Source organism: Mauremys reevesii, linkage group 6 (genome assembly GCF_016161935.1).
Source record: "Mauremys reevesii isolate NIE-2019 linkage group 6, ASM1616193v1, whole genome shotgun sequence".
Taxonomy (NCBI): Eukaryota; Metazoa; Chordata; order Testudines; family Geoemydidae; genus Mauremys; species Mauremys reevesii.
In genome coordinates, this window is record NC_052628.1 from 106,779,201 (window position 1) to 106,804,325 (window position 25,125).

Here is a 25,125-nt window from a genome sequence, read left to right on the forward strand (position 1 = left end):
AGGGACACTGAAGCTAACAGGCAATGACAGAAACAGCCCTTAACTACCCACTCGACAATACTGCCTCAAAGAGTAATCTCTTCTGAACCTATGCAAACAACTCGTTTAATATAAGAAAGGTGCAAAAAAATTTTAGTAGTGATAGTAATTACTACTACTATTTCAAATGTGTGAGTATTTAAATACTTTGCAAGTACTAATGAAAGCACAGATCCTACCCTAAAGAGCATAACAGATGAAGAATGGAGGATAAAGATGTAAAATACAAAAGACCAAGGTGAGAACAGGTATCTATCATAGTAGTTACATGGTTTTGGTGTTCAAATAAATAAGTTAATTCAGTGGTCCCCAACGCGGTGTCCGCTGGGGCATTTTTGTGCGCCCGCCTAGTGCCCAGCAGGGGAGAGAAGCTGCGGCCCCGAGAACTCAGGCTGCAGGCGCCGGTGCTCTCTGTCCCTGGCAGGCGCAGGGCTGCAGCTTTTCTCCGACTTCTCCGGGACTGTAGGCATCAGCGTTCTCTGTCCCTGGCAGGCGTGGGGCTGTGGCTTCTCCTCGGCTTCTCCGGGGCTGCAGGCTGTGGGCGCCGGTGTTCTCTGTCCCTGGCAGGCGCGGGGCTGTAGCTTCGAAGCTGGAGAGAAGCTGCAGCCCCACCCCTGCCGGGGACAGAGAACTCCGGGGCTGCAGGCTTCATTCTATGTTAAAGTAAGAATAATAGCTATATTTGGACCAGCAGTTCAACAATGTTTTACTTTTTAAAAAATAAGATGAAAGCTGTTTATGATATTTATTTTGTAAAATATTTTGTAGATAAAAAAGAGCAAATTCACATGGTAAGATGAAAGATAATTGCTGAATAATTTAATACATACCTTTTACATGTAAAATTACCCTTTTTATCTTATGGATTCATATTATGTAATATTAAATATGATTTTTTCGTATTATTTAATGTACAAACAGAAAATAAGCCTTGAAAAATTGTTGGCGCCCGCCACACTCTTCTGAAAACATGAATGTGCTACTGGACACAAAAATGTTGGGGACCACTGAGTTAACTGATCGCTAGTCCCCTTTCTCTTCCCTCACTCCCAACCATCTTCCACAATTTAACCCTCTCATCTTTCTCATGTAAATTCCCAGCTTCCACTCTCTTCCAACATTCAATAGTTCTAACATGCGATAAATAAAATAGGTGAGTAGATGGCTTAGGTCTTGATCATCCCTCATTTAAAAAAAAAAAACACATGGGGAGCTAGCTATGGAGGTGACCTTACTACATCACTCTGAGTCTGCATTATCCTGCACTTCCCCACTTTCATCTTACTAACAGCCAAGCTGTGAGGGAATGACATTACCAAGGATTACCCCTGACTGCAGCTACTCCTGGGATTTCCTATGCGAGGAAGTTATAACATAAGTCCAGATTGTATAAATTTTCCCAGTAAAAAATATCAGCAAAAAGATAAGGAAGACAGCGAGAGTCCCGAGCACATTCCTCTCATTCTCCTCTCCCAGAGTAGCCCCCACCAAAGTTCCCTCTAATTTTTTATGTCCACCAATATGGAGGTGATGTGTGGCAGGGGTGGGGCCGAAGGGCTTGGGAGGGGGTCAGGGCTAAGGCAGAGAGTTGGGCTGTGGGCTCTGGGGTGAGGACAGGGATGAGGGTTTTGGGGTGCAGGAGGGGGCTCAGGACAGAGGATTAGGGTGGGGGTTCTGGCTGGGGGTGCAGGCTGCCCGGTGTGGGTGGGGAGGACAAGGGAAAGAACTCCTCCCAGGCTCTCCTTGCCACAGCAGCCCGGGGCAGCAGCATCTCTCCCCGCCAAGGGAACTCCAGGGCCGGGGAAGCAGCGCTTCTCCCCACCTGCGCAGCCCTTGATAGCCTGCTGCGTTCCAGCACCTGCACAACACCCTCCACTGGGTTTGGAGGAGAGGGAGATGGAAGGCAAGGGTGACTCAGCCCACCTTCTGTGTGGAAGGGAGAATCCCAGCCTTAGCTTACCTTTTCTGCAGTTTCCACAAGAAGTAACTACTTACAAAAGATTTTTAAAAAGGAGTATAATGGCTTTGTGGGGCAGCTACAGAAGGGCATTCCATGCACAAAATGTACTGTTGCAGAAAGCAGGGAGACAATTGTGAGATAAGCAAACAGGGCTACAAAGACTGGCATCACAGAAGATGGGAAATGATCTGATAAGACAAGAGGAAATAAATAAGAAGGGACAGAGTTGTATAGGCCCTTGAAAGCAAACCCCAAATAAATCTGTTCTACTCTGTATAAAACTTATATAGGGTAAACTCATGAATTGTCTACCCTCTGTGACACTGATAGAGAGATGCACAGCTGTTTTCTCCCCCAGGTATTAATCACTTACTATGCGTTCAATAATAAACAAAAGTGATTTTATTAAGAATATAAAGTACGATTTAAGTGGTTTCAAGTAACAGAGAGAACAAAGTAAGTTACCAAGTAAAATAAAACAAAACACCGCAAATCCAAGCCTAATACATTTAAGAAGCTGAATACAGGTAAATCTCACCCTTAGAGATGTCCCAATAAGCTTCTTTCACAGACTTAACTCCTTCCTAGTCTGAGCCCAATCCTTTCTCCTGGTACAGTCCTTATTCCAGCACTGGTGGTAAGTAGGGGATTTCTCAAGACTGGACCCCTTTGTTCCACGCCCTTTTATAGCTTTGGCCCAAGGCAGGACTCCTTTCTCTCTCTGGGTTCCCACCCCCTTCTAAATGGAAAAGCTCCAGGTTTAAGATGGATTCCAGTATCAGGTGACACGGTCACATGTCACTGTAAGACCTCATTCTTTATTACCCGCAGGCTGGCCCCCAGGTCCACAAGAAGGCTTGCAGATAAATAAACCATCTACAGCCAATTGTCCTAGTAATGGGTGCCATCAAGATTCTAACCCACCATTAATGGCCCACACTTTGCATAGTTACAATAGGACCTGAGAGTTAGCTTCATATTTCTAGTTTTAGATACAAGAATGATACATTCATACAAATAGGATGAACACCCTCAGTAGATTATAAGCTTTGTAAGGATACCTTAACAAGAGACCTTTTTCATAAAGCATATTCCAATTACATTATATTTACACTCCTAAGCGTATTTCCATAAACATATGGAGTGCAACACCACATATCTTTAACTGGTAAATTTATGCATCTGTTGATCCATTTTTCTTGTGCAGATTATCTTTGTTTGAGAGACGACATCCACTTGAGACAATTAAAAATAGCATCAGTGAAATTCAAGAAATTTCAGGTCCATTATGTGCGTGTCTTCTTAATATTAAAATTCATAAATATTTAAATTTCCTAAATCTGTTAGAAATTAAGACCACTAGAAAAAGAAAATATATCATATAAACCAATAGAAATAAAATTAACCCACATTTTAAAAAATTGGATAAGAAAAAGGGTGAGAACAGGAAAAGGTAGGAGTCAGATCCCCACACCTCTTAAGGACAGTGGTAAAACTGACTTCAGTGGTTGTGTCAATGGGCCTGTTTGCCCCTTTTGCTAATCTGCAATGCTATGACCTACTTCACTCCATTGTGTTACCTCTGCTCTGATCTGAAACACTTAGGTGAGCAATTTTATTATTTCCCTTGCACTCTGAAGACTGACAATAAGCCTCTAAGTAACAAACCATTAACAATGCCTCTAGACTTCAGCTGCAGCGGTATGCAGTTCAGTGTCAGCAAGTTTCCATGGTAACTGAATATTAAATGAGACATGTGAAAAGGCCTCTTTTTTTCAGCCAATTCAAACCACCACTGCAAGCTCACTTGTAGCTATGAATACAGAGCAAAAGATCATGGAAGAAAGTGTACTGCCATGACTTCCAAAGTGAAAGAAAGGTGCATGTATGTATCAGGTAATGTATATAATCAGCAAGAGGCAACAGAACATATTATCCAACACATTCCACTGGATTTCTTACCACATCTGAATCTGATATTAGAAGGATTTAACAGCTGCAGGGAAGAGAAGCAAACTCCTATGTCACTCAAATTGTTAATATGTAAAAAGCCATGGCAATAAAGCAATTTAAGAAATATGTACAAGTAAAATACTTATTTAAGAGCCACAAAAAAAACACAGAAAGCAGTGTGCAGGGTCAAATTTTGCAAAGATGGTGCAAGGAATAGAAACTGCATGACCTGATCTAGCCTGTACTAACAAAGTACCTCACCCCCAAGACCGGATTCTGCCCTTGTCCAGAATTACACTAGGGGAGGCTGGTGGAAAGGCAACTTCAATTTACAAAAGAACTCTTAAAATACATGCTCCAGCTAGAACCTCAAACCTATAAAATCAATACACAACAGCTGTTCTGGCTACCTCCCATTTTTTGGGCCAGTTCTTCTCACTTCAGCTACTATGCTGACCCCTTGTGTCTACTCTCCTACTCGCTAATGCAAATAATGCCCCCCCTTTAAAAACAAACCAACCAACCATGATCCTTAAACACAGTGGACCATTTACTCTGGCATACCCCAACCAGACATTCGTGAATTTAGTCTACAGCAAGGGTTCTCAAACTGGGGGTCAGAACCCCTCAAGGGGGTTCGAGGTTATTACATGGGAGGGAGGGAGGGAAGGTCGCAAGTTGTCAGCCTCCACCACAAAACCTTGTTTGGCCTCCAGCATTTATAACGGTGTTAAATATATTAAGACGTGTGCTTAATTTATAAGGGGGTCACTCTCAGACACTTGCTATAGGAAAGGGGTCACCAGTACGAAAATTTGAGAACCACTGGTCTACAGTAATCAGGAACTAACGAAATAATTGGTTTTAATTTAAACCAATTAACCACAAACTGAAGGAGATTTCAAATAGCAGAACCAAACTTGCAATAAATAATATATACACAGTCTTGCCAGAATTCAATTTTTATAATAATTTTGATGGATAATATCAAAGTTTATTTTTAAGCATTATTCGTCTGTTTGTATCAATTTAAATTTCACAGTTGTGAGAAATTATGGGCGAGCCAGACAATGGGGAGGGATAAAAAAACCTGACAATTATTTAATAACAGGAGAAGTTGAGATAAAAAAATGTAGCTTTACAATATAAATTAACACCACATGTCAAAATATGCAAAGAAAATATTAAATCATGCTAATAAGCTCTCAAGCAGCATCTTTCTTACTTTGCCTATCTGTACAATATTAATATTAATGTCGGGGGGTTTATTTGCATACCGTGAAATTGACATTTACAGATAAAAATCTCATCCTTCCAAGCCTATATATGAAAAAAGCAACCAACTGTGCAACAACACTGGAATATTCAGATAAATATTGATTAGAGAATCCCATATTTCAGAAAAGAAAATCATGGCAATTCAAGCTGCGGACATACAGTTGTACCAAGAATAAATGAGTTTTTATTATTGCCAATATTGTAAAAATATAGACATACAAAAGCTTACTGAATGTTCTTGTAGTGGGGCAGTCACCCCGCTCCGGACTGGAAGAGGTTAAAAACAGCCATGGGAAAGGGCTGCCACGGGGAGCCAATCAGGAGCGGGTTTGAGACAGTATAAGAAGGCCTAAGAGAGAAGCTGGGTCAAGGTCTCTGTCTAGCTGTGGAGTGAGATGGACCTAGCTGCCTGAAGGAGCGAAGGGTACCTTAGGCCTGGTCTACACTGGGGGGGAGGGGGGGGGTGTCGAACTAAGGTATGCAAGTTCAAACTGCTTACCCGTCCAGATGCCGCGGGATCGAAGTCCGCAGCCCCCCCGTCAACTCGACCACCGCCGTTCACGGTGGCGGAGTTCTGGAGTCGACGGGAGCGTGTTCGGAGTTCGATATATCGCGTCTAGATGAGACTCCGAGAAGTCGATCGCTACCCGCCGACCCGGGCGGGTAGTATGGACGTACCCTTAGACAGAGCAGTGCTGGGGAAGGGCAAGAGGCGCTGGGGAGCTCCAGCCTGGCAACTCCCCAAGCTGAGGCCTTGATAAAGGTCTACACAGGTACTGAGGCTGGGAGGTGCAGCCCTGGAATAGGCAGAAGCAGCTGGTCCAACCCCCTTGCCAATTATGAGTGGTCAGTACAGACTGCAGTTTGCCCCAGTGAGAGGGGGCTAGGTGATGACTGGCTGCAGCCACTGAGGCAAGGTGGGCATAGAGGTAGGGGGTTCCCCTGGGAGGGGAGACCCAGAGTGTGGGGGTACTGCTGGGGCAGAAAGCCAAGGTAAAGGGGCACTGGAGGGACACAGGGGCCTGAGGAAGGTGGGCCACCAGCCAGCAGAGGGTGCTCCAAGACTGGAAAAGAGCTAATTCCCAGATGACTAACAGGCGGCGCCGCACCAGTGAGTTTCGATCTTACCACAGTTCTAAAATAATTAAGTAGAACTTATTTGACTTTAAAAATTGAAACAAGATAATTTGACAGCAACAGAGATTCAAGACAGGTAGAAATGTTTTCCAAATTATCAGGAGATGCCAGAAGAAAGACACCCTAGACCTCTTTGTCCTGGATCTTAAGAGTCTTTGAAGTCCAAAAGGAACAGGCCACACAAAAGGTACTAGCATGCATGAGGAACGCAAATGGCATGCAAAAAGTACCTCTTAGAGCAGGGGTGAGCAAACTATGGCCTGGGGCTGCATATGGCCTTCAGACGTTTTAATCCTGGCCCTCAAGCTCCTGCCGGGGAGCAGGGTCCGGGGCTTGGCCTGCTCCGGTGCTCCAGCCAGGGAGCAGGGTCAAGGGCTTGCCCCACTCCGTGTGTGCCGTGGCTCTGTGTGGCTTCCGGAAGCAGTGGCATGTCCCCGCTCTGGCTCCTACGCGAAGGGACAGCCAGGGGGCTCCACATGCTGCCCCTGCCCCAAGAGCTGCCTGGCCACGCCTCTGCGTAGGAGCCAGAGATGGAACATGCCGCTGCTTCTGGGAGCTGCTTGAGGTAAGCGCTGCCTGGAGCCTGCACTTCTGACCCCCTCCCAAGCCCCAACCCTGATGCCCCTTCAATCCTCTGAACCCCTCGGTCCCAGCCCAGAGCACGCTCTTACACTCCCAACCTCCCATCCCCAGCCCCACCCCAGAGCCCGCACACACCCCCACCCCAGCCACCTGCCCCAGCCTGGAGCCCCCGTCCACACCCTGAACTTCTCATTTCTGTCCCCATCCCAGAGCCCGCTCCCCCAGCCAGTGCGTTCACACCCCAACCCCCAATTTGGGGAGCTTTCCTGCCCCCCCCCCCCCCATTTCCATACCCAGATGTGGCCCTCGGGCCAAAAAGTTTGCCTGCCCCATCTTAGAGTTAAAGAGACCTTGCCACACAGGTCAGGAAGGACCACCTTTGAAGTTCCATGCCACACGTGCTCTCAGAACGAAATGAATAGTTGGTACAACAAAGCCAAAGTGGCAAAATTGGGAACCTCTTATCACCCTCTTAAAGTGACCTGATACTACAGGAAGAGGATTGCAACAAAATATCAAAAAGACTCACCAAAACTTAGAAACTGAAAAACAACCAAATCTGCTGAAGCATTGTTGAGAACTACTCACCAGCAAAAATGCAACTGATGGAAGCATGATTGTTATAAATCTCGAGGTAGGGACCCAATATAGTGGGTTGGAGAAGGGACATAGGAATTGCATAACTAATCAGACACTGGTCAGTACCAGATGTTTCATAAGATACAAATCCACTATAATGGACAATTATTCAATCATAATTATGGAGAAGTTTCCTTCAAACTTGTTCTGCCAAGGAAGTTAAGTTCTCAGGGTTGAATGTTTATAGCACTTACACAATTTTGCCCTCCTATTATTCTAAAAGCATGTATAAATCTTTTTTTGAATTTTAATGTGATAGGGTGCATATTCCACACAAGTGATGAAAGAGTTAAACGTGGGCCTGAAAGGCAAACTATATTACCTGGCTGCACCTGGAGGATCTACAACTGGGATCTCAGATCTTCACTAGCAGTGCCTATCGGACCACACGTGTACCTCCCCTCTCTTGCACTATGTGTGGGATGTACATACAGCGCTGTGCAGTCAGACCGCCCCCCAGTTCCTTCTCTGCAGCAGAAATTATGTTTTTGGCTTCGAAGCAAAGGGGAGGAAGATGGGTAGTTGTGCACTTCAGTTACCGCACAGCCATGGATAGGACAGCATGTCCGAGGAGAGTGTCTGTTGAGGCCTTGTGAGTAATAGCGTAGTAGGCGGCGAAAGGGTCTGTCAATGGCCATGTGGCAGCCTTACAAAGGTCATCCACGGGGACATTAAGGAAGGCAATAGATAGCGATCATGTGGAATGTGTTCTGATTGCGTTGGTTGTCTCTCGAGACGTTCGTAAGACAAACAAACATACGCTGAGATCCATTTAGCAAGGCGTTGTTTAGCTATAGCAGTGCCTCTGGAACTTTCAGTGGTGGAGAGGAATAATCGTGGTGATTTCTGGAAGGGTTTAGTCCTGTCCAAGTAGAAGGCCAATGCATGACACACGTCCAGGGTGTGTAGCGCTGCCTCCTGTTGATTACTGTCAGGCTTCAGGAAAAAGAAAGGGAATTGTATTGGTTGTTTGAGATGAAAAGATGTTGGGACCTTAGGTAAAAATCTTGGGTGTGGGCGTAGTGTAACTTTATCTTTATAAAACACTTATGGTGGATATGCCATGAGGGCTGTGATTTCACGTGCCCCCACCCCATCAAGCAGAGGCGATGGCGACAAGAAAGGCCGTTTTCATTGATAGGTGTACATAAGAACAGGTTGCCACTGGTTCAAATGGGGGTCTAGACCTGAGGGTCTCAACAAAATTTTTGGTGGCCTCAAGAGTGTGGCCACCAACTCTTGCTGGTAGCTGCTTTGACAATTTTTCCTAAAATACTTAACTTTAGGAAAAGCAAATACCTATGTACATATACATGTCCAATCACAGTAAATTTATTTATATAGGGGTGTTTTTGCAGACTCAGTAACATACAGTTGTGTCTATTCTTTACTGAACCTAAACAGAACAGAAACACAAATAAGAACATGCAATGCACCTTTTTTTTTTTGCGCGCGCTGTTTTGGTTGCAAGGTTTGTTTGTTTTTTAAAGACTTGCTAGCTAGTAAGTCTGCTTCTGTGAAAAGTGGTGTATGTTTGTTAATGTCACTTTTGACAGCAGAGACTTGTTAGCTAGCTGGGAAGCAGTGAAAAGTGATATTAAACATGCAAATATAATGTTTCACAGCAGACTTACTCAGCCCTGGCAAGCTGGGGGACAAATTAAGGCTTGGATGGGAACATGGGTAGGGAAGCAGTGGAAGCCAAGGGTGATAAGGGGGAGGGGGCGTGAGCCCTAGCCCAAAGCCCAGCAGCCGTAGCCTGAAGCCCAGTGGCCGGGAGATACAACCCGCTGCTTTGCAGCCAAAGCCCAGAGCCTGAAGCCCAACGGTAAGAGCCCACTACTGTGTGGCCAGAGCCTGCTGCCTGCCACACCAGGGCTGAAGCCGGAAGCTTGAACTTCACCACCCCCCAGGAAGGTGGGGAACTCACAATGGCTGTTATCTGCTCCTCCAATGTTTGTGACTCAAGAGGGGGACAGGGCCCAAACCCTCCTTGCTTACTCGCCCTCCCCCCATCACTGCCCAGGAGGCTGTGGCCGCAAGAAAAGCCCCTGGTGGCCACATGCAGCCACGGTGGCTACATCCGAGAGACACTGATCTAGACAGAGAACATAGGACTGAGCTAGGTTCCAGGCCGGGGTAGGCTCTCATATATGAGGATAAGAGATTTTGCAATACCCTTCAAGAAGTGCTTCGTGAGCAGGTATGCAAAGATGGAGTGGCCGTCAATGAGGGAATGAAAAGAAGAGATTTTTGCCAACTGTAGCTCCCTAATAGAGCTATTGGCCAATCCTGACTGCTTACAGTGTAGAATGTAATCAAGAATAAGTGTGCTGCATCAACCAGATGTGAGGCACACCAGCAATAAAATCTCATTGTGAATGTATGCATGTTTAGTCATGTCACATCTGCTATTCAAAAGTATCTGTTAACCTACTCAGATGCAGTCAATTTCCTGACACCAAAGAAGAGGAGCCAGGCTTTGAGGGGGGATGCATCCCAATCCAAATGCTCCAAGTCCTGTGAGAGGAGCCACAGTGTTAGGTGGAGAGAAATCAGTCAGCATACCATCACACATGGAAGGTAAGTATACCAGGCCTGTCATAGCCAGGTTGCAGCCATTAGTATGACCTGTGCTCAGTCAGCCTGCATTTTGCGAAGTACTTTGAATAGGAGTGGGAAGGGAGGGAAGGCATACAGGAGAAGTGTATCCCATGTTATGAGGAATGCATCCTGCAGCAATCCATGCCCCAGTCCCACTCTGGAACAGAACTGAGGGCAGGAGTTGTGTTGAGCGTCAAAGGTCTATGGTGGGATGGTTGACTATGGGGTGAAGTGCTAGCATATCCAGCTCCCACTTGTGATCGTGCGAGAATATCCTGCTGCGTGTGTCTGCAGTGGTATTCTGGTGTCCCAGAAGGTACGTGGCTGAAATAGAAACATTCTGGATAAACCAGTTTCACAGTTTTAATTGTCTCCATGCATAACAAGTGGTACCTCACTTCGCCCTGCCTGTTGATACAATACATGAAGGCAAGATTGTCCAACACTCTTGCGGTATACTGTTTGAGAAGAGGTAGGAAACATCAGCAGGCATTGCAGACCACTCGTAGCTCTAGGAGGCTGATGCGCAAGATGGATTCGGTCGACGACCATATGCTTTGCACTATGTGTTTGTGTAGATGCACTTCCCAATCAATTAGGGAGGCATCGGTGGTTAGGATCATAGCTGGTGATGGTGATAGGAACAGAACTCCAACACAGACCTTGTTGAGCTGCATCCATCACAGTAGTGAATCCTTGACTCACCCTGGCATGGATAAAAGATTGTGAATGCTGTGTTTGTGGGGAAGGTATACAGAATGGAGCCACACTTGAAGACATCGCATGTGCAGTCTTGCGTATCTGACCACAAATGTGGCCGCTGCCATGTGATGAGGTGACTAGACTCCAAGATGGGAAAAACAGAGCTAGTCGGTTGCCAAACTGTTGGAACATCAGAGATGGTGAAGATGACTGGAACAAGGGAAGGCTTCTCGGGGCCTCAACCACACCTTCAAAAATAGTTGCTTTGGTGCTGGTGAGTGAGATGTAGCCCCTTCAGAAGTGGTGGGGGGGTCTACATTTAGTCGAAGGTTTTTGTCAACGTCGTTGGGTGTGGTAGTGTCACTGAGGGTTGTACTGTTGGGTTCGGGATCACGAGGGGAGTTGGTACTTCCCCAAGTGTGTCTTGTTCTGGTGTGTATATCCTGAGAGAATGAAGTGTAGCTTGGAAGTCTTTATGGGGAGTACAGAGAGTTATCTGTGTGCTCCCAGAATAGTTTCTGGGCTTTGAATGATATGTCCTATACTGTGATTTGTATCTCCTTAGGAAAGCCCAAGAGATGTAGCCATGATTCAAGTCTCATGACCATAGCAGTTGCAATGGATCAGTGACTGGAGAGTCTAATGAGGCTTGTAGGGCCATACAGGCTAGGTGGTGTCCCTCCACTACGAAGGACTGGAATTGCTCCTTTTTAGTCTCTGATCAATCATGGCTAAGTTTCTCCAATTTGAAGTAGTTCAGATAATTATACTTGGCCATGAGAGCTTCGTAATTTGGAATCCTCAACTGTAGCATGACTGAAGAGTATGTCTTGCATCCAAATAAGTCCAGGCATTTCCAATCTCTGTCTGGATGGCTAGATCGAGATTGGTACTAACGGCCTCGGTCCTGTGCCACGCTGGGATGGGATGTGAAAATAAAAATTCAGCATCCTCTGCTGGAATGTAATATTTTCTGTCAGCATGTTTGCAGGTCAGAGGGATGGAAGCCGGGGTCTGACACAGAACCTTTGCAGGTTCAAGAAGAGCTTCACTTATTGGTAGTGTGATCTTTGAGGAAGAGGGTGTGTGGAGGATATCCAGCAGTTTATGCTACCGGTCTTCGACTTTCTCCAGCAGGATCTGTAGAGAGTCGACAATCCTATGGAATAGACCAGGGGTAGGCCACCTGCAGCACGCGAGCTGATTTTCAGTGGCACTCACACTGCCTGGGTCCTGGCCACTGGTCGGGGGGGGGTCTGCGTTTTAATTTAATTTTAAATGAAGCTTCTTAAATATTTTAAAAACCTTATTTACTTTATGTACAACAATAGTTGAGTTATATATTATAGACTTATAGAAAGAGACCACATAAAAACGTTAAAATGTATCACTGGCACACAAAACCTTAAATTAAAGTGAATAAATGAAGACTCGGCACATCACTTCTGAAAGGTTGCCGACCCCTGGAATAGATCTTGAAAGTGCCTGAAGTCATTGGCAGATGTAGGGGATGGAGGCATAATCGCCTTCTCAGGTAAAGAGGAGGAAAAATGTAAAGTTGGAGAAGCCTGCTTTTTCCTCATCTTCCTCCTCAGTTGGTACCAGTGGCAGTTCAACTTCCTGACAGTATGACACCAATGGAGAGGAGCAGGTCTCTAGCTTTGATCTCTGGGAGGGTTCCTGAACTGTGCCCCATAAATAGCCCAAGGGTCCCAATATGGCCAGGTTAGTGGGAGTGGCACATGGGGCTGTATCCACGGTGGTCCCTACCAGGATTGGGGGGAGGGGGTGTCATATAGCGAGGATTATCTGGTGCAATTTGCCCTCGTCCTCCTCCTCACTGGGGAAGTGAGGTGCCATCCTTGGCGAAGAGAGGAATGTTGAGATTCTAGAGAGGAGGGCAGAAGTGGGGGGAGGTCCAGTCGAAGAAGGGAAGACTCAGGAGTGTCAGATATCAGAAGGTCTTTAGGGTATCTGAAGTCTTGTGGAGGAGGAAAGAACATAATCAGTGCTGTTGTAACGCCCAGCACCAAAGAGAAGGTCTACATCCCTGAAGTTTCAGGAGATGGCATCAGAGATTTAGCCGGTGCCAAAGGCTTTGTTGGTGCCAGAAATGGCATTAGTGCTGTAGCTCCTGCAAGTGGGCTGCCTTGGTCCTCAAAACTGGGAAACAGCACCAAGGGCTGAAGGTCTGCCTGGATAGGGTCTTTAGACAGTTTCTTTAAGCTGGTACCAGAGATACTTAGACAAGCCCATGAGCTATGTCCCCTGTCAAATGAGGTTGAAGCCACCAACCTAGCTGGTGACAGTGTTCTGGTGGGCTGCGGCTCAGAGTGAGAGGAGGAGGAAGCCCATTTTGTGTCATCCGCACGCTCACAGGATGACTCTCTTGACAGAGTATGGAAGAGTGAGGTTGACAAACGACCTGGTAGAACATGAGGGCCTCTCTGGGGAAGAGTTCGGGTCTGATGCCGGAAGAAGTGATTTCTCCATGAGGAGAAGTTTCAATCCAAGGTCCTCATCTTTTCTGGCTCTGGGTTTCAGAGCGAGGCAGTGGGATCACTTTTGAGGGACGTGTCCCTCTCCCAGAGGGCAGATACACTGTGGGTGGCTCTCTTATTGAGAAGGCAGCCCCACATGAGACAAACTTCTTAAATCCGGGAGAGCCAGGCATAAGAGTGAAGAGAAAAAAGGGCTTCCAGTTGGGAAGTGGGAAAAACAGAAGCCTAATCTAGGAGAACTGTAAAGATAAAAATTAACAAAAACCAAGTGTTATACAGATAGAAGGAAGAACAAGAAAAACAACTAGCTACACTATCAGGTAAGGCACAATATATGAGGGAATAGGAGAAGCAGGCTCTGCTAGTGGATTCCATCCCAGACCAAAGGCAGTAGACAAAGAACTGGGGGTGGTTGGACCGCGCACACACACACACACACACACCGCATGAGAGAGGGGAAGTGCACATGTGCAGTCCAACAGGCACAGCTAGCGAAGACCTCTGATCCCAGGTACTGAGGGTGCAGCTGCACCTACAGTGGAGCACCCACCGGGATATCACTCAAAGAATAACTACTCAGTTTCCTTCATAAAGTCTCATAAAAAGGACTTTTGCCAAAGGTTTATGGAAAGTCCAAGTAAACTATATCTTTATTGCCTCCTTCAAGAATTCCATTAGGAGAGGCACAGATGCAACACTGGTTTATCCCTATGATACTTAATCTAAGTGTTTAATAACTGTTTGACGTTATTTCAACTACTATACCTGGTAGTGATGTTAGGATCTAGAACATCACACCTAGTGCTTTAAAAAGCCCTCCAGCAAAATTGTTGATTTTAATGACAGGTATATTTTTGTTAGCAGCTAAGCTACTTTATTCTTAAGGTCCTTCAGAACTCTGGAGAATAGCATTTGGTTCTGGTGACTTGCTGCAAATTAAATCATCACTTTTCTTACATCTTTTCTTTAGATACCACAGTTTCTGACAGCACCTTCCTTTTAGTTACCTGAGAACAAAAGCCATCTACACAGCCTCTGTCGTCAAGACTGATGCAATGAAAGTGTTCAACTTCTCTGCAATGTTTTTAATCCTCCATAATTTATCCCTCTATGACCCAAGAGTTTAGCAGATCCAAAGACACTCTTGCAGGCTTCCTACTTCTAGGCAAAGTATTTCTCAATGTTTATAAAAGCAAGTAGTGAGACACAAAAATACTTTTTGCCATCTTATACCTAAGCATGTCATAGTTTACGTTCCTTTCCACTGGTTTCCCTTGAGCAGGATTTTTTTTAATTATATTTTTGGCTTGAACAAACTCTTATAACCTGCCATTTAACTGGAATTTTAAGGAAGGACCCCTAGTCAACAGAATGCGCCTGACATCTAGAAACTGCAAGGAATTTAACACCTGCATTCACATATTAAATACTTTTCTGCATATCCTAAAACCAAAGTGCTTGAAGGCGATCTTAGAGAAGATTTGGCAGTCCTCAACAACATCGTGATGGCAGAATTTTCTAACTGCCTCCATGGAGATGGTTCACTGAGGCAGATAAGGCAATCAGGTGGTCCCTTTCCATGCAAGAAGGATAATTTACCTTCTCTTTTTCACCCTAAAAAAAGGAGGTTGGAAAATAAAATAAAACTTAGGTGCTTTCTTATCTCAATTTCCTAAAGGCTATTGGTAAGTGTTTATTTTAGCATTTCTTTGAGAAATCCATCTTTTCTAGGTTCTTTCTGATCTGTGGTGTTTTACTTCATCCTTCGTCTTCTTCTAGGCTATGCCTACACTGGCAACTGAACGACAAAACTTGTGTCTTGGGGGGAGGGATGTGGGGGATTTAACACCTCTGAAAGACAAAAGTTCTGCCCACGACAAGCACCAGTGTGAACAGAAGTGCTCTCCTGCCATCAAAGCTAACGCCATTCGCTGGGGGTGGAAGGTTTTTTTGGTCAGCAGGAGAGCTGACAAACAGCAGCTACACTGTGTGCCTTTTAGCAGCACCGCTGTAACGGCACAGCCGTGTTGCTAAAAGCTGCATACTGTAGATATAGCCCTAATGAAAGGGGAAATGGGAGCACAGGGGCTGAAGAACAGGCTTTATACTTCTAGGTAAGAAAGAAAGAAGAGGGAAAATTAGTGGATAGGAAGTGGGAAAGCTGGTGTCTTTATATCAGATGTAGTTCACAGGTTTTTCGCCTCCTTGCTTTCTAGCTGGTGGTGTTATAATGCCGATTGTATGGGATGTTGCTGGATAGTGCAAGTGATGGGAGATGCGCACACACTGTGTGTGCGCGCGCGTGTGTGAGAGAGAGATACAATATCAGTGCAATTGATGCAACAACAACAACTTCTTCTTCTTCTAGGACATATTAAAGTGACTTCATATCAGGAGAGTGAGTCTCATGAAGATGTTTCTCCAACTTGCAACTCTAATTGTATGCCTGAGCTAGGGCATAAGTAGCACGCTTTTCTTTTATCGTCTTGAACACTTCCCGCACACAAGACACCTCAAATTTCTCACAAGGTAGACAGAAGCTGGACAAAGAAGAAAAGAGGCTGCCTACCATGAAATCTGTAACTTCTAGTTTGTCCATCTACATTGCAGCAAGACTAGATCATCTGCCCAGATGAGGAGAAAAAAAGACCAGGTTTTTCTAATACATTTGACCTCTTACTGTACAAATTTAAATCTAAACATTTTACTGTTCTAGGCCCAGTTCAGCAAGTTACTTACACATATCTAACCTTAAGTATGTGCCTTCAGTATACTGATCAGAGTCTTAGACATCATAAACTAAACACCTAAATCCCATCATAATGACGTTACCTACTGTACCTGGAAGCTATAACAGATGTATGATCATCATTTTTAACAAGTCTTTATTTAAAAGAATCCATACACTACAACTGGCCCTGATTCTCCTAATACTTATACACATGCTTAATGTTAAATTTGAAGTCAGTGGGTCTATGCTCATGTTTAAGGTTAAGCACATGAGAGTGTTTCAAGGATCTGGGTCTATATAAGCTATAGAACTGAAGCTAGAAGTACAAAACAAGATGATTTCAAAACTTGCAAATACCTTATACAATCCAATGCCAGCATCAATGAGAAATGACCGAGCAGATGTAGATGGCTGATTGGGAGATCCACTCCCTGTTGTTCTCTTGACTTTGTTCTTACAGTTGGCAACAGCACGTGGGTTGACTTCTCCATCCTTATTAGTCAAGGAAGTGGTAGGAGCATCAGACTCAGTCCGTATCAAAAGCTGAACGATGTCATTTAGTCCAACATTGTAATCGAATAAAGTATGTCCATCTTCCAGCTGTCAAAAAAAGTAGATTTTATTTTGCAAAGCTCCATCTTAAGAAATATTGCTAAGATTTCCTCTTAACACAATAATTCCGTAGAACAGAAAATTGTAATGCATTTTGTAAATTACTAATTAAATGACTTCTATGTGGTCATTGGTTTTGTCGGTATCTTGCTAGACGTGAACAGTAAAACCCTTAAGTTCAATGGGACCAAGATTTCACCCAATGAAATTACTCACAGGCATAAAAACTATACATGTGCACCTTTGCATGATTTGGGCCTTACCATATGCATAGGCACCGACTCCATGAGTGCTCTGGGGGTGAAGCACCCACAGGGGAAAATTGGTGGGTGCTCTGCACCCACCGGCAGCTCCCCACGCCACCCCCCCTACCCCAGCTAACCTCTGCCTCCGTTCCACCTCTTCCCCTGAGTGCGCCAGTGAGTCCTACTTCTTCCCCACTCCCTCCCAGCACTTGTGCCACGAAACAGCTGTTTCACACTGACGGGTTGGATCACAGAAACCCCTTTGGAAGATGCCACCCCATGTGCCAAGACTACTTCTACCCCTGCCTTCCCTGCCAGCTCAGAACCCCAGCACCCTGTCTTGCTGAGCCAGACAGTCCCGTCTGCTCCAATAAAGATCCAGGGTCTGAATTACTTGTCCCAAAGCTGCAGGTTTACCTGAAAGCAGCTCACAGAAGTGTGCTGGTCTTTAACACTCAGATGCCCAACTCCCAGTGAGGTCTAAACCCAAATAAATCTGGTTTACCCTGTATAAAGATTATACAGGGTAAACTCATAAATTGTTCGCCCTCTATAACACAGAGAGAGATGCACAGTTGTTTGCTCCCCCCAGTATTAACACATACTCTGAGTTAATTAATAAGTAAAAAAAGTGATTTTAATAAATAGAGAAAGTAGGATTTAAGTGGGTCCAAGTAGTAACAGACAGAACAAAGTAAGCCACCAAGCAAAATAAAATAAAATGCGCAAATCTACGTCTAATCAAACTGAATACAGATAAGATCCTCTCCAGTTCCAGAATGCTCCCTTTTACAGACTAATCTCCTTTTAGACTGGGTCCAGCAATCACTCACCCCTTGCACACTGTTCTTTGTTCTACTTTCTTTCAAGTATCGGGGGGGGGGGGGGGGGGGGCGGGAGAGCTCTCTCTTTAGCCAGCTGAAGACAAAATGTAGGGGTCTCCCAGGGGTTTAAACAGACTCTCTTGTGGGTGGAGACCCCCCTCCTCACTCCAATGCAAAGTCCAGCTCCAAGATGGAGTTTAGGAGTTACCTGGGCAGGTCACATATCCATGCATGACTCAGTTTTTACAGGTAGCATCGATTGTTTACATGCTACCTTGAAATGTCCAAGTAGACTTCTTATGTGGATTGGAGCATTCCAAGATCCATTGTCCTTTAAGTGTTTCTTGATTAGGTACTTAATTTCAACATTCCTTCCTCCAGAAACTGACCAAATGCTCTACTAAGGTTATTTAGAAATCAAGCCAGTACACAGCCAACATTCATAACATTGAATACAAAAATGATGCATGCAAATAGGATTAATACATTCGGTAGATCACAACCTTTCCAGAGATATGTTACACAGTATGTGTGGCATAAAACACATTCTAAGCTTATTTCCATAAAGCCTTATGGGAGGTACCGTCACACATGCAGCAAGCGGTGGGAGGGAGGGGAAGTAGGAGGAACACGGTGCGCTTGAGGAAGAGGTGGGGCTGGAGTGAGGATTTGGGGAGGGGTCCAATAGGGGCAGGGAGGGAGCGGAGTCGGGGCAGGCGTGAGGAGGAAAGTTGGCGCCTGTGGCCATATGAGGGACAGTCTTCACCCACTGATATATTTTGCTTTCCGCAACCAAATCTCTGTACAACTTTTCATGAAGGATGTACCCAAATACTTGGACACGAATATCTAAACCGTATTAAAATTTATTCACCGAAATTTGAGTTATTGCTGATTATGTACTAATGTATCATATGACTTAAAAACAAACCTTGTATTTGTGGATAATCCAGCACCATACCCAAATGAACAGGCACTTCTGAATCTGTGTATTATATAATTTTAACATTAGCTTTAATAAAAATTTTAAATCTGAAATGGTCCAGTTATTTCCTACTCAGAATGCAGATCACAATACACTGTCTCCAATACTATTATGTGGTTAAGTGTGGGGAAATGAAGTTTTACTGACAACCACTCTATTGTGTACGTCACCATTCACCCTCTCTCAATCTTTTCAAAGCAGCAAGTCAATATTTTATAGACAAATAATCTTTCACTATCATACAGTTTTCTAAAAGCAGCGAAGAATCCTGTGGCACCTTATAAACTAACAGACGTAATGGAGCATGAGCTTTCGTGGGTGAATACCCACTTCGTCGGATGAATATAGTGGAAATTCCCAGAAATTTCTTCGCTGCTTTTACAGATCCAGACTAACATGGCTACCCCTCTGACACTTGACAGTTTTCTAAAATATCCAGACAGCCACAAAAGCGGTAAAAATAAAATTGAAAACAAAATAGGTTTACCTTTTGAAACAAAAACAGAAATACTTATAGTGTGAGATTATAATTAGAGAAAGAATGCAATGACATATTAGGCCTTCAGGCTTCTATCAAGAACACCCACAAATTGGATGTAGGAAAGAAAGTTTGCTACTCCACGTTTAAGACAAGAAGGGGTTAAACATATGGGTTTATTTAGCAAGTGAGTCTTGTTAACTTGCCAGTTAAGAACTATGGCCCCTGAGCCACAAAGGCACATAAGTCTTAGATTTAGATGCCTAAATCCCAGTTTTAGGCTCTACTGCAATCCACGAAACTCCTGCCCAGTCCTGTAGGCTCCTAAACTGAGCATCTAAGTTTTCAAGGTAAAAACATTCTATAAGCACCACTGGGCATGCACAATGCTGACTCTCTAGGCACCCAGATACATCTATCTAACCTCCAGAGCTATCCATGAACTGCAGGAAGAGAAGCATTCTTCTGCCTCAGTTGCAGGCAGGCATGTTCTAACCACGAAGCTATGAGATATTCTGATGTGGGGCTCACTCAAGATTCTACAGTTGCAGCTGTTCCACTATGGATAAATAAAGGAGTGACTGAAGCAAGCGAACTCCCACCTCCCTCGTAGATGAAGTGTCACTCTCTTTTGTCCAGTGACTATTGAACTATTCATCCACAGCAGAACGCTCAGCCAGAGTGAGAGCATGAGTATGATTCTAGTCCAATAGTTAGGGCATCCATCTGAGAGATGGCAGACCCAGGGTCCAGTCCCTTTGATCCCATCACTCTTTCATTATGTATCCATAGTGGAACAGCTTCAACAGAAGAGACTGTGGGAACTCCACATTAGTTAATCCCATATCTCAATGGTTAGAGCACACTTGTTCAAGTCCTACCTCTGTGTCTCCTCCTCCTCCTCCACCAGAAGGGAGGTGAAGGAGAGAGAACACATGGGTACTCCACATCCCAGGCAACGCTAACCACTGGGCTAAAAGTTGTAAGGGAGGGCGGAGAAGGCACCTCCTCGCAATAGTGTGTGTGGAGTGAAGCAGGTGCCTAACTCATTCCCACAGGAGAGGGGTTCCCATTCGTGGATCATTAGCAGCGACAGGTGCCTCCCTGCAGCCTGGATGTAGGTGTCTCTCTCTGTGAGACAGGCAGGGCTTAGGACACTACCCTCATTGGACTTCTTCCAGTGAGTCAGGGAAAATAAAAAACTTATCCTACATCAGAATTTTAATCTTGTATGAGCATACAAAATGCTGGAAAACCAAACAATGGGTGGGATCAGTATTCTTCCCCCACTTTTCTTTGAAGGGAAGGAAAGAAGAAGATTTCCATAAGAATATAAGAACTGCCATACTGGATCAGACCAATGGTTCATCTAGCCCAGTATCCTGTCTTCCAACAGTGGCTGTGAACCCCCCACAGCTCTCAGTGCCCCACTTCAGTCGCTCCAAGTGCTCCTAGGGCTTGGCTACACTTGCAGGTTAGAGCGCATTAAATCAACCCTGGGTGCCCTAACTCCTGACATGTCCACACTGACAAGGCACTTAAGAGCGCCTGGAGCACCCTGGGTAATCCACCTCCACAAGAAGCATAGAAGTTGCTGTGCCCTGCGCTGTGAGTGGCCTCTGGAAACGTCCCATAATCTCTTGAAGTCAAGTGGCCACTCTGGTCATTGTTTTCAACTCTGCTGCAGGCATGCAGCTATCCCCTTTCAAAGCTTCATTTCTGACAGCAGGCATGCTTATCTGCTCCAGGACACAAAGCAAACCATTACTGTGGAATGCTGCTGCTGCAGCAGGCGTGTGCATGTGAGAGGTGGGGGGATGATGTCGGGGTTTCCCCCTGCCGCTGTCTGAACTTAAGCAGCATGATGATATTCTCTGCCCCCCAAAACAGTCTCTCCCCCACTATACACACACTCCCTGTCTCACACACCCCATTTGAAAAGCATACTGCAGCCACTTGCACACTGGGATAGCTACCACAATGCACTGCTCTCTGTGGGGTTGCAAGAGCTGCTAATGTGGCCACGCCACTGTGCTTGCAACTGACAGTGTAAACACACAGCAGTTTTCCCTGCTTTTCCTGCTGGTGTCTCGGAGGGCTGGTTTAACTCCCGGTGCTCTACATCTGTAAGTATAGCCATAGCCTTAGTTACACCTACTAAGGGACATAAAAGGCAGTAAGAGAAGCTTCTATAAATACATTAAGAGAAAGATGAAGGAAGTGGTCCTCTACTTAGCAGGGAAGGAGAGCCAGTAAGAAAAGGAAAGAGGTTTTAAATGCCTATTTTGCCTCAGTTTTCACTACTAGTCAGTTGTTACTAGATGCTTAACGCAATTAATATTAACAAAGGGGAAGAAATGCAAGCCAGAATGGGAGGGGGGAGCATTTAAATAAGTTAAATGTATTCAAGTCTGCAGAGCCTGAAAATTTCACCCTATGGTACTTAAGGAATTAACTGAAGCAATCTTGGAACCATTAGCAATTATCTTTGAGAATTCATGGAGGATGGATGAGGTCCCAAACGGCTGGAGAAGTGCAAACACAGAACATTTTCTTTTGTTGTTTTGTTTTTTGTTTTTAAAAGATAAAGAGGACCTGGGAATTATAAGCCAGTCAGCCTAACTTTGGTCCAGTATCTATCCAGGTTCAAATTATTAAACAATAAATTTAAGCATCTACAGGATAATAGCATTTTAAGGAATAGCCAGCATGGATTTACAAAGAACAAATCATGCCAAACCAATCTAATTTCCTTCTTTAACAGGGTTATTGGCCTAGAGGATAAGGGGAAGCAGTAGATGCAACATATCTTGAATGTAGTATTCCTTTAGGACTTTTAATATAGTCCTACATGACAGCCTCATAAACTAGGGAAATGTGATTAAATTACTAAAAAGTGGGTGTACAACTGGTTGGAAAAGACCACACTCAGTTATCATTAATGGTTCACTGTCAAACTGGGAGGGCGTATCCAGTGGGGTCCCACAAGAGTCTGTCCTGGCATAGTATTATTTAGTATGTTCATTAATGGACTTGAATAATGGACTGGAGAGTACACTTATAACATGTGGATGACATCAAGCTGAGGAGTTGCAAGCACTTTAGAGGACAGGATTACAAATCAGAACAGTCTTGATCAACTGGAGAATTGGCCTGATATGAACAAGATAAAATTCAACAATCACAAGAGCAAAGTTCTTCACTGAGGAGGGGGGGGGAAAAAAAAAAAATCAAAATGCACCGCTACAAAATGAGGAGTAATTGGCTAGGTGGTAGTACTGCTAAAAAGGATCTGGGGGTTATAATGGATCACAAATTAAATGCGAGTAATGATGTGATATATTTGTAAAGAAGGCTAATATTCTGTGGTGTGTTAACAGGAGTGAGGCCTCAGCTGGAGTATTGGGTTCCAGTTCTGGGCGTCACACTTTAGGAAAAATGTAGAGAGTCTCCAGAGGAGAGCAACATAAATAATAAAAGGTTTAGAAAAACCTGACTATGAGGAAAGTAAAACAAACATAGAATGTTTAATCTTGAGAAAAGATGACTGAGAAGATCTGATAACAGTCTTCAAATGCATTACAGACTATTATGTAAAGCAGACTGATCAATTGTTCTCCACATCCACTGAAGGCAGGACAAAGAATTTGCAGCCAGGAAGATTTGCAGGATAGTGAAGTATTGGAATAAGCTTCCAAGGAAGGCTGTGGGATCCCCTTAATTGGAGGTTTTTAAGAACAGGTTAGACAAAATTCCCATCAGATATGGTCTCGTTATATTTGATCCTGTCTCAGCATAGTGGGCTGGACAACATGACCTCTCAAGGTCCCTTCCAGCCCTACATTTCTGCGATTGATGAACTTCAGCAGAAAGTTGAACTATTCTTTGATGTAAAGGCTTCCTCATGGGTGAGGTTCCACATTAGATTTACCCTTTAGAGGATTCTTCCTTTCCTGAAGTCTTTATTAGCATTTCAAAAGACACAAAGGCCAGGGGAGATGGGGATAGTGGGTCATAATTCACTGCAAATGTTTCAGTGAATAGCTACAGTGGCTGCTATAACTGAGTTGGCAAGTTTCTGTTTCTAAAGTGTTTTCCAAGATAAAGAAAATGTATATTGAACTAAATGGTTAAGATGTAATGAAATCCCTAGAAGAATCTCCCCCCTCCCCCTCCACAAATGGTGAGACAAGTATCAGAGCTCATTAAATTGAATGCACCTGTTAATACAAAGTCATCTGTATTTCTGGGAACCAGGCTGATGCAATGGATTCAATTTCCTCAGGGGGATAATCAGACTTCTTCCACTTGCCATATCTACTACTACTGACCACACCATCTCTTGGATAAGGATAATTGTATAGCTCTTGAGTAACTAGTTAAAAGTAGTTCTAAATTTCTGTTAACCTCATTTACGTCTACTACTGGCTAACAATATTTGCCAACTAGAGCAACAACCTGCAAGCTATACACTGCAAAACTGCAGAATTGCTATCCAACAGCTTCATGATACAGAATGTTAAATGATTCTGCTATAATTTGCAATATAGACAGACAGACTGACCAGGAATGTGTACAGATAACTTTCCTTTATATTTGAACATTTTAAACCTGATAATAGTCCTAAAGCACTATAGCAAAGTAGGTAGAAAGTTTTATCAGAGCCAGGTAGCTAGTGTTTTTTGTAGCTGACAAGAACCCTTTATCTAGTTATTTTTCTGGGCCACAAAAAGTTCTCAAACTATCCAGGATTAGTTTTATAGACTGTTTCCCAGAGAGAAAAGTCAACTAATCTACGTGCGGCAGATCAGAAGCATGACTGGCATTAGGTAAAATTAATGGTGCTACGCCTGGTCAGAACTGCTAACTATTTCTGATCGCTAGTACTAATAGATATAAAAGAGTGATAACTATGGCGATGGTCTTCTTCCTTGTTCCTCACAAAGGATCTCTTGTACCTTTAATTCTTCTATTCAACTCAACTTCAGCTGAGCCACAAGTTTTGCTATTAGAGCACCAAGGAGAGCAGCATGGGCATAGCTGTGGAAACAGGACTTAAGTGGTTATAAAGAGAACAGGAAGTGTTTAGACTGACTATTTCCTTGTATCCCAAAATGGTGGGGTTGAAGTGAATAAAGAGATTCTTTTTTAAATCTCTATATTAATTAGCTAAATAAACCTACCTGAATTAAATCTCAAATTGACAATCTACATTAAGGTCTAATGTTACTATAATCTAGGGTTGCTGATTAATTGAAGTTAACATGTGATTAACTCAAAAAAATTAACTAATTAATCGCACTGTTAAACAATAGAATACCAATTGAAATGTATTACAGACAGTACTTTGGGGTTTCTTTTTTACGTTTTCAAATGGCTTGATCTCAATTACAATACAGAATACAAAGCGTACACTGCTCACATTTTTATTACAAATGTTTGCACTGTAAAAATGATAAACAAAAGAAACAGTATTTTTCAATTCACCTCATACAAGTAGTGTAGTGCATTCTCTATCATGAAAATGCAACTTACAAATGTCGATTTTTATATATCTGCACTAAAATACAAAACAATGCAAAAAACTGTAGAGCCCACAAGTCCATCGGGTCCTATTTCTTGTTAAGACAAACACGTTTGTTTCCATTTATGGGAGATAATGCTGCCTGCTTTTTATTTATGTCACCTGAAAGTGAGAACAGACGTTCACATGGCACTGTTGCAGCAAGGTATTTATGTGCCAAAGATACCAAACATTCTCATGCCCCTTCATGCTTCGGCCACCGTTCCAGAGGACATGCTTCCATGCAAATGACGTTCATTTAAAAAAAGTTAATTACATTTTCAACTGAACT

At 43.9% G+C, this 25,125-nt stretch overlaps 1 protein-coding gene across 4 annotated transcripts in view; it reads right to left on the minus strand.

Annotated features, from left to right (window-relative positions):
* Nucleotides 1–25,125, minus strand: part of UHRF2 (ubiquitin like with PHD and ring finger domains 2) — a 163,322-nt gene that overhangs the window by 115,560 nt on the left and 22,637 nt on the right. For 2 of the 4 annotated variants that reach the window (XM_039545346.1, XM_039545345.1), the window contains exons 2-3: nucleotides 16,484–16,726; nucleotides 14,995–15,009 (exon numbers count right to left, since the gene is read on the minus strand). In XM_039545346.1, the coding sequence (XP_039401280.1) occupies nucleotides 14,995–15,009; nucleotides 16,484–16,726 (258 nt within the window). Of the gene's footprint in view, nucleotides 1–14,994; nucleotides 15,010–15,964; nucleotides 16,020–16,483; nucleotides 16,727–25,125 lie in introns of those variants that run through there. The other 2 variants (XM_039545348.1, XM_039545347.1) reach the window with 2 other exon arrangements.